The sequence below is a fragment of the Cydia splendana genome, chromosome Z (genome assembly GCF_910591565.1).
Source record: "Cydia splendana chromosome Z, ilCydSple1.2, whole genome shotgun sequence".
Classification (NCBI taxonomy): Eukaryota; Metazoa; Arthropoda; class Insecta; order Lepidoptera; family Tortricidae; genus Cydia; species Cydia splendana.
The window spans coordinates 2,779,279-2,789,894 of NC_085987.1; the positions used below are offsets into that span (position 1 = coordinate 2,779,279).

At 40.0% G+C, this 10,616-nt stretch overlaps 1 protein-coding gene across 1 annotated transcript; it reads right to left on the reverse strand.

Moving 5' to 3' along the window:
* Positions 1-1,982: 1,982 nt before the first annotated feature.
* On the reverse strand, positions 1,983-10,527 carry LOC134804621 (xaa-Pro aminopeptidase 3-like). Its single transcript, XM_063777726.1, has 10 exons — positions 10,383-10,527; positions 9,872-10,128; positions 9,352-9,501; positions 8,538-8,674; positions 7,647-7,876; positions 7,158-7,328; positions 5,088-5,194; positions 3,704-3,841; positions 2,998-3,118; positions 1,983-2,192 (listed from the first exon to the last, which is right to left on the reverse strand). Exons 1-10 carry the CDS (start codon positions 10,414-10,416, stop codon positions 2,023-2,025), a joined length of 1,515 nt encoding a protein of 504 aa, XP_063633796.1. The 5' UTR covers positions 10,417-10,527; the 3' UTR covers positions 1,983-2,022.
* Positions 10,528-10,616: the final 89 nt, after the last annotated feature.

The following is a 10,616-nucleotide window of genomic DNA, read 5'->3' on the forward strand; positions in this document are numbered from 1 at the left end:
GTTAGTAGTACTAGTACTAGCTTTAGAGTACTTATTGGCCAGCATTGTAGGAATAACGTTTAAGTAAATTGTGCTATTTTAATAACAAAACTTCCGTGAGACACAGACATTAAATATATTAAAAACACTCCTCTCTCACTCCTCGGTACGGAGTGAAACCATGTCGAGCGTATTTCGACTTAAAATTCGTGAGTGACCCGTTTTTAATATATTTAACACATTCGACACCGCGTACCCGACTCTCGGGCACTCGTAAACTTTACTCAGATGCCGGCATACCCGCTAGTCGGGCAAGAGCTATAAACCTACACGCGACGCCGAAGTGCCCGACAGGCGGGCAAGCATTGCATCTTCACTACCTCAGGGCTGCCACTGCCACTAACAGAAAAAACTGTAAGTCTTCTGATTATTATGTGGTCGAAAAGTTGGTACAGTTGATTATTATATTTTATTACTTCACTTTGTATTTTTATTTACTTTACCTAATGCGATTACAAAATAAAAATTCTTATTAGTTGGTTACGTGAAATTGCATACACGGGTTATGTATCAATAGGAGTTAGAATTTTCGTAAATCGTACAACCTAATTTGTGTTTACGAATATTTAGTAAGTATACATCTATTTCATGAGTACTCATAGGATGATTTTTGTGAAACAAAATTCGGAGAAAAATAAACCAAGAAATTCAACTAAGTACCTAACAACATTCTAACTTCTAAGCGGCAGTTCTCAGAAAAAGACAATAGGTCAGTCATCATAAAACAGCACTGCACTGCAACTGCGTGGAAGCAAAACGTAACAAGTAGCTTTGAATAGTTACGATAATTAGTACGTTCGTACACATACAATAAAGTCGCAACTTCTTTGACAAAAGAATGTAGTTACTGTGATCATACACTTAACCCTGGAGATGTTGTTTACCATCCCTTATCTATTTGAAGTTTGCGACCCGGGTTTTTTTTCAACGCGGTCTCGGTGTAAAATTGCAATCGGAGCCATTCCGTAATGGTTTGTGATGTGCAATATTAATAAATGTTGATGATTTGGCTTTGTGTGATTTTATTCATTTCCTACTGCCCCACTGAATGCATTGTGATAATTGATAAAACGGGGAGCCTAAACAGATGAGACAGCAGATTTAATTTTATATCCACGTACTTATACGAAAGTTACTTGGCACAGCCCTGAGCGTCCGCCGCTTGCCCGACTAGCGGGTTCGCGGCGTGCGGAATTGAGTTGCACGTCGTTGCCCGACTAGCGAGTACTGTCGGTTTCTGGGGTATTGTTTGAAATTTTGCCTGGTTGCGAAAGTGTTAATAAATTGTGCTAATAAAAATAACTTTTGAAAGGTATAAAAGTCAGTCTCCAAATGGTAGAAAGAAACTATTATTCGATTATTATTACAGTCAATTTATAAATAAATATTATTGGACAATTTTACACAGATCGACCTAGTCCCACAGTAAGCTCAATAAGGCTTACGTCGTGGGCTACTAGACGACGATATATATAATATATAGTTATATATAAATACTTAAACATAAAACGTCCATATCTCAGGAACGTCCCTTACAAGGATTCGAACCTGGGACCTACTGCTTCGTAGGCAGGGTCACTACCGACTAGGCTGGAAGGCCGTCAATGTACTACGTAAATTTTTCCTACGTATTTCAGACTACACAAATAATGATTTAAACAGCGATGGAATATTGCATTTGTTAATGTGGTACCATCTAAGGTATGGTTCCATCTTTTCGAGCGATGGCTCCATACTTTCGGATGATGAGTAGATGGCATCACTTTTTGACATTAACAAATTTAACACATCAGTGAAAATATAAGAATCAAAGTCAAATGGCGTTCTAAAAGTTTTAAACATCTGTCGAAAGATGGCAGTAAATTTACTGTGACTACATAATTTACTTTAACAATCCGCCTCTATTTCAAATTCTCTATTTAACTTAACTCCACATAGTCTAGTCACAGACTATGTTTCCCAACGACAGTCCGTATAGTCCAGTCACAGACTATGTTTCCCGACGACGGCCTCCACGTCGTCCGGCTCCTTAACGCAGGACGCGGTGAGCACCAGCGGCTCGCCGTCCGTTATCAGCACGTCGTCCTCGATCCGGATCCCGATGCCCCGGAATTCCGGAGGCACTGACGTGTCGTCCGGACGGATGTATATACCTGGCAACAAACGAGACCCTTTTAAAACTAGTGGTTCTAAGATTTCCTTATATAAGATTTGACAGGCGTTCATAAATGACGCTCACTAGCGGATTTAAGGCCCCCCCAAATATGGAAGGTAGAGGTAAGGAAAACAATCTCCATGTATGTATCAAAAACTGGCCGTTAAAAAACCTTGGTGCTACAATACCTAGAATACTTGATAAAAAAATTCAATTCATTGACAACGCACTTCACTCCGTCAATAACGCCTACGTTCTTAGCTACGCTAGCGCTACTCTAGAGAGATTTGGAACTATTATTTACAGCTGTCTGCTGGACACTTACAACTGTTCTACCATAAGAGATTTCACTCCTTTTACTCTATGCCCCTAAAGCTACAGTCCCTTCATAAAACAGTTTAACCTTTTGGACGCCAATGACTGATATATCCGCACCGCAGGTCCAACGCCAAAGAAGAATTAATCGGTCACAGACCACAGAGCAACATAGACCTACGTGCATATGCATAAAGTTCAATTTCAGTTTTGACACTTCGGTGACATGGCGTCCGAGTGACAGCTTTTATGTTTGACACGGCGTCGAAAAGGTTAAGGTTTGTCCTATGTCTACCCTCAGTGAATTCAACATACCTCTCCCAAACCAAAATCCTAGATCCGCACTGATAATACTATTTTGGCCGCCAAAGACGTCAGCGGACGCGCGCGGCTACAGCCCAATATCAACCTTCGTGCATCCCGACAAGGTCCACGACGGCGCGCCGCGCACGATGCGCGTGGCGTTCAAAGGGTAAAAATGAACGTACCAGGCTCCACGGTGACCACCATATCCGTCCTGACTGGCATGTGCCGTCGCACCAGCGGCGTGTCGTGCACGTCCAGCCCCAGGTAGTGGGACACGTGGTGCGGACACAGGCGGTACGCTTTCTGAAACATTCACATTGAATATACAGAGACTGTTCAGGAAATATTCCTTTTTTAATTGAGGAATTATGATGATTTCATTCCCGTCTGTGATCCGAGCAGACGGGAATTAAATCATTTCCATCTGTTCCCAAAGGGCACAGATGGTAAAAACTCATGTCAAGTGACAACCAAAACTCACTAATTACTCTAGTTACTACCACAAGTTCAGAGCCATAACAAATCGTATACTTTTAGTAGAACAAGGTTGATTTTTGTATTATTTTTATGCAATTAGTGAGTTATGGTTGTCACCTGACTATATGGGAATACACTTAGAACAAATGATCTAACGCTCTTCTGTGCTCGCCTATGACTGTGTAGCATGTCTCTGGTTACATGGAGCAGGGACCAATAATAATTTCTTTCAATATGTTACCCCTAGTCAGGGAATAGTTTCATTCCCGTCTGTGATCCGAGAACAGACGGCAATAAAATCATTTCCATCCGTTCCCAAAGAGCATAGATGGTATACTCAGATGTAATACACTTCTAGAATCTATAACAACTAGGTAACTAAGAACTAGTATACAAAACAAAGCTACTTACGCCTACAAGATCGTTCCCGTCTATGTTCCTAGGTAGGATGCCCTCCTGCTGCAAATGCTTGCCTAGTAGCCTGCACATTGAGTCGAACAACTGGTCCAACGCTGGTCGGTGCTCGCCTAGTATTTGTATTAATCGCTTCTGTAACAAAATACTTAACATAGAGAACAAAAAGTAATAAATAATAGAAAAATAAATATAGCTAGACCAAGATAAGTCTGCTACGATTTTGATAGCACACGCAGTGCAAGTGCTATTTTAAACGTCAAACTTCTATGTAATTATATACGTATAAATGACACATGCACTGCGTGTGCTATCAAAATCGTTGCAGACTTATCTTGGTCCAACTCTAATGTATAGTTATTCTAGTTCGCTGCAGGTGGCGTATTGAGTTTGAAATTGGAGAAAACTTATACCGCTGATATTACAGATCATTAACAATACAGAAATTAAAAAATAAAATAAGACCAAATTAAAAAAAAAACAACGGGTTGCACTCCGGGAGTGCCGACAAGTCCAAAATGTCTGCAGCACTATGTATAATTGACCCATGCCCATCCTCCTTTCTATTGAAAAACTTTAGTTTCGAAATTGCTGGCCAGTGAGCTTAAATTTGTAGCGTTAATTGTTTAAAATTGTAAAGTTACCTTGCAGACCTCGCATCTAAATATATTTGGTCATGATATTTTGAGTTTTATTCACCAGTATTAGAGTTCACTTTTATTTGCCATTTCATCAAGATGTAGCTTTATTGAATTAAGGAGTGATATAAAGTTAGAATGTAACTGTGAGATCCTCGTATTTCAGCCCGTACAAGATTAGAATATTGAGCTTTATTGCTTAATATAAAAGTCCAGTTTTAAATAATTTACCTGATTATGATACGTTATGACTAAAGTTCTTTGGTGAATAACATTGTCCGTCACACATCACGTCAGCGCGTTACGCGTTACGCTGTCTCTAGTTTATCATTTTTTCCCCACCTCAAAAAGTGCTCAGCGCCGCTAAAGAAGTTTTCACTTCAAAAACCTTTATTCCAGTTTTTCACTCCACCTAACGACAGTCCGCCCTTTGCCACAGAAAAAATAATAGTACTACCGAACAGAAAGGAAACTTCCTAGAAAACCGAAGTTTGACAGCTGTTCAGGGTCTAAACATGCTGTCCCTTTCTAATATATGACACAGTCCCTTCGGGCTATTTAGGGTTGTCAAAATTCAAGCCATTATCTTATCTGTGGTCGTGCACGCAAAGGGACGTCAAGTTGTGTCAACCCTAATAATTGCTCGGAGCAATGCTGAGCCGAACGGAGCCGAGTTTGCCCGAAGGGAGGAGTTTCGCACCCCTGCCTTTACTTACACTTAACATGGTGTTGATTGTACTCACTTGGACATTAAGAATGAGCTCGTACAGTATCCGCTGGTGCTTGGTGAACTTCCCTGACACCGGCCACGTTCGAGAGATGTCCGAGTTGTATAACCAGCGTTGGCTGCCTGTCAATTATACCATTGTCATTAATTATTGTATAGCGGATGGCTTAATACCTGAGCCCGATACATAAAATTTAGTATCGAATCGTTAAAATAGAGAAGATAGAACTGAAAAAAAAATTCGTGAAATCCAATACGCGAGTTTCTCTCTTATAATATTTAGTGTAAATAGATACATCAGGTTGCCATACGACAGGATTTTCCCTGATATGTTAATTAGGATTGCGGGGGAACTAGGCGAGTGACAGGGTGTTTTATAAAACTCAACTAACCACTAGAAGCCAGCTAAATAATAATTATTAATACTACAGGACATTTTTATACAAATTGACGAAGTCGCACAGTAAGCTCAATAAGGCTTGTGTTGTGGGTACTCAGACAACGATATATATAATATATAAATACTTAAATACATAGAAAACAACCATGACTCCGGAACAAATTGTGTCATCACACAAATAAATGCCCTTACCGGGATTCGAATCTGGGACCATCGGCTTCATAGGCAAAAAGTTTGGAGTTAGGCGGAGGAAAGGAAAGGTTATGCCACCTACTCCCTACAGCGTATTGTGGCGAGTTACGGGGCATAATGACCTACGAAAGGTTTTGGCATAAGTCATATTTTAACCTTTTGTGTATCGTGCGCGGCGCGTCACCGTGAACCTTGCTGGAATGCACGAAGGTTGATATTGGGCTGTAGCCGCGCGCGTCAGCTGACGGCTTTGGCGGACAAAAGGTAGGGCGGATTTTTGATTAAGTAAGTAAGTAATAGTACATTATTGTCGAGGCTCGGAAGTAGCTACTTGCAGGCTGAGGATTCGTTTTAAACGGACGACCTTGGGAGTCCGTTTAATTGAATCCGAAGCCAGCAAGTAGCCTTCCAGCCGAGTCATATATAGTGCTTTTCTCAAAAATGGTGGAAGAAATATAAATATCATAGAAATATTTTACAAAAGCAACGTTGTTACGTATATATTTTCACAGAAGAAAGCCCTTGCCGCCTTTTTATTTTTTTAATAAAAAAATAGAAGTGTATTTTTCTGCCGAAAATACGCCAACCTATTTGAGACAACTAAATAGTCGCGGCACTAATCATCTGTTTGGCTGTTCAAAGGGCCTGTGCCTTCAATTGATATGGCCATTTCAACTTTTAAAAAGTTTGGAACTCGACAAATAATGGAATTTGTATGCGACATTGCAGTCCCAAAATCGAGACTGCAATGTTTTTAACTTTTTAATTTTTGACTGACCATAAACTAAGCGCTTCGCAACCTATTTTTTAGACGGCAAAGTCGACTTTGCCGTCCATTTTTGAGAAAATATACTTTATTGCACCACAAAAGAAAAATTCAATAACAGATTTACAATTTAAATAAAGGTAGGTAAGGGTAAGGTAGGAAAGGTATGAAATGATTGTCCTGAGGATTTTTGCTGTCCAGACTTTTATCAGTATATGGCTTCTTCTTCTGTGTCGGTTCCTCAAGGCTGAGGGTCGTGACCATCAGGAGTGAAGTTTTTCATCACCGCTCTCCAAACCCCCCTGTTTTGGGTTAACTGTATTGCCCCCTGGATGTTGACGCCCGTGGCGTCGCGTATGGCATCAGATCATCTAGTTGGAGCCCTGCCTCTACTTATTCTCTCTTCGACGCAGCCCAACAGGATATATGGCAGCTTAGGGTAAAAACGGAACCTAAGCCGGAATTACTAAGACTCTGTTGTCGGTCTGTCTGTCACCAGACTGTAACTCATGAACCATGATAGCTAGACAGTTCAAATTTTCACAGATGATGTATTTCTGTTGCCGCTATAACAACAAATACTAAAAACAAAAAAATATATTTAAGTGGGGCACCCATACGACAAACGTGATTTTTTTTTGCCGTTTTTGCGTAATGGTACGGAACCCTCGATGGGCGAGTAAGACTCGCACTTGTCCGGTTTGTTCAAATGTCAATCCTAAGTGTACCTGAGTCGACCAACACCATCTCCTCGGCGTTCAGCAGCTGGTTGTTGGTGACGTAGTGTATGTGCGTGGCTCGGGCGCCGCCAGCGACCACTGGGGGGAACGCGGGGTGCTCCGCCCCCGAGGCGCGGGCGCTGTAGTCTAGTACCGCGGTCAGGTAGTGTTCGGATACGCCTGAAAAGAAATTTAAGCTTTGATAAAGAACTTATTTTTTTATTTATATTAGTTAATTTATGTTTTATCCGTTTCTTACAAATAACTAAAAACTTACATACAATAATATAGTAATGAAATAAATTCAATTGTATTTTATATCTGTAAATACATAAGTCAACAGGACAGATTAAGTCAAACACTTAACAGCTAACTGAGGCTTGTGGTACTTTTATGAGTGCCATGGGTCCCATATAGACATTTGACCATCAAAACAAACCGGATCTACTGATACCATTAATAAAAACTTGTTATCTAGATCTAGCCTATCGTTCTCACCAGGTTTAGTAACCGCCATTGCCATATTAATGGCCTGACTCCCAATATAACACGTCTCCTTCATAAGCTCCTTCTCCGCGGGGCTCTTGATCGACCTCATCACGTGCAGGGCCTTCTGCGGGTCCCCGGACGCGGCCCCGGCCTGCCACACGGGGGCCAGCAGGTCGTTGACCTCGCGGTTGGCGTCGCGGGGGCTCCAGAGGATGGAGGGGCGCGTTGATGAGGCTACTCTGAAAAGTATGGCACATTGATAGAGGTGTCATATTAATACCTAGAACCTTTTCTAGCAAAAACGGGGGATTGATAAATTGTAAGCGCTTACCCTATATCTACCAATGAAAAGGAAATAAATAAATCATAAATCATGCCAAATTTCATGTTATTACAGCATATCGTTTTAAAATGAAAGTCGATTGTATGGTAGCAGTTAGATTCCTGCAACTCTTAACCCTTTGGGCGTCCGCTAGCTGAGCTGGCGTGAACGCGTGCAACGCATCTTATCTCAAGTGCAGCCGCTCAAGAACTGCATCCGCCCGCGCGACCCGGACGCCCTTTGACCGACTGATGCGCGCGGCTACAGCGCAATATCAACCTTCGTGCATTCCGAGAAGGTTGACGATGACGCGCCGCGTCTTTCTACAAAGCTTTAACCTTTTGAACGCCAACATCACCTATAGTCGTCGTTACTAGCCGTGCCCATTGCGCCAAGGACAACTACAAGTATTATGGCGGACGCTGTCATAGGTTCCACCTTTAAAAAGTAAGTAAGGTTTACATTAGCTCCCTGGCGCCCGGGACGGGTGTTTGAGTGATGTTTGTGTTTATGACATAAGGCGTTCAAAGCGTTAAATAGTATGTTGTAGCGGGTCTAGTAAAGATTACTGTACGCACTGGGATATGTAGCCAGGGAAGTTGCCGACGGGGCGCGCTTCGTCGACCGCGAAGAGGCGCGCGGCCGCGTGGCAGCCCGTCCGTGGGCCCTCCCACAGCTCGGCGTGCTCGTCCTTGTCGTGCACGAACAGGATTGACTGGAGGGATACAAAATAATGGTGGTATTGATCAGACTAACCACGCTAAACAATAAACCAGTAAAAAATAACTACAGGTTGGCCCAAAATGTTACCATCTCAATTTTTATAAATATTTTTCTTACTTACACATCTTGGAGAAATTGTCATTAAAAATTAAAACTACAATCATTATTTATTATTATTATAGCTTTATTTATCCATACACTTAGTTATACATTTGAAATATTTATATAGTAGTTGATATGAATATTATTGTATGGCCCCTATATAGGGTAGAAAGCCTCCTCCATCTTTTTCCTACATTAAAACTACAATCATTTATCTAAAAGTAAACATATTATCTTCAAAATTTTATCTTTGATACACAAATTAAAATGTTTTTTAAAATTATCAACAATTGCCGCAGTAAAGATTTAAAAGAAAACATTGTAGAAAGTTGAATAATCCAGATACAAAACAATCTAGTATAAATGAATTAGTATGCTATGCTTTTCTAGTTTTACACATTCACTGCCAGCAACATATATACATATATGTTCACTGTCATACAAAATGACGCCCGCTAGCAGTGAATGTATTAATAAATGAAGTGCTTCTTTGTCATCACACTCTTGTCAGAGTGGTCTTGCTCTTGTAATATAGTTGTATAGTGTAATAAAATAAAATTAACTTACCTTAAAGTGGTCAGTTTGTGCCGGTTTGACCATGACTAGAATTGCCGAAGCCTCCAAGCAGCCTGTTAGATAAAAGAAGTCTGAGTTCTGTCGGAACACATATGGAATTTTGTCTGACATGTATTGCTTGTGTGCTGCTGGTATCACTATCTGAAAATGTACAAATATATGTTAGTGTGAAAGGGTCTTTCTTTGAATACTTAATTAAAAAAAATGTTCTTATTTGTAAGCTAAATAAAGGGTAAGATATAATGATACTCTTAGAGAATTTCAATAAGTTACGCCAGTATACTACTGATACCAATGTATTAATTTATGTTATTATACCATGATCTGTTCCGGATTTGTATACTCATATTGTGAGAAAAAGTACACACAGTATTTTTTATCAAGACTGACATAATCTCTTGGAAAACACTTGGCAAAAATGTGTTCTACTCTGGTAACACAAATGGTAGTACCTACTGGAAAACTTTAAAAAGAACTCCAAGGAAATTAAATGAATAAATTAGTTACTTACTATATGTGACTGATGCTCATTCTGAACTTCAGCGGCTAATTTCTGAACCAATGTTTCCCGCCTTTCTCTGTATTCCATCTGTGTGATGCCGCAAGTTAAGAAATCTGGCTCAATCAGATGAGGGTGAGTGTGAAATGTAGGCTGACCCATTATTCCTTTGGGTATTTGAAATTTTGACACCATTTTTTCGTCAGAAGGATAATCAATGACAGACATGCGTCTTATCATCTGTTCCGGCTTCCTTCGGCTTTTGGAAACTGGAAAAAAATATATAATAAAAAGTTTTTTTTTCTCTAACCATGTGTGTTGCGTAAACTAACTTCTTCCGTATTATAGAATGAAACTACATTGTTTCTTAAGTAGTGGATCAAGAATTATAACTAGTCTCTATCGATGACCGAGCTACAGAGTAAATTCCTGTAATATACGAGATTTTTCCAAAAAATATATGTTTCTACTGGTTTATTATTGTACATAGAAAATAATATATAACCTATATATTAGGACATACCTGTATTAAATAAAGTTTTCCGAAAATTATGCATTGTGTTCAATTGGAAATAATTAGCAATAGAGGATACAGTAAAGGAATTTGTTTATTTGGGCCAGTGGAAGAATACGAAAGAATTTTGGTGCTATGTGAACGGTATGTGACTGACGTTTAATAAAGTGTTGCTAGCGTAAAAACATTAAATATATATTCAAAATAATAGTTATAACAGACGGGCGTACCGGACAGCGACCA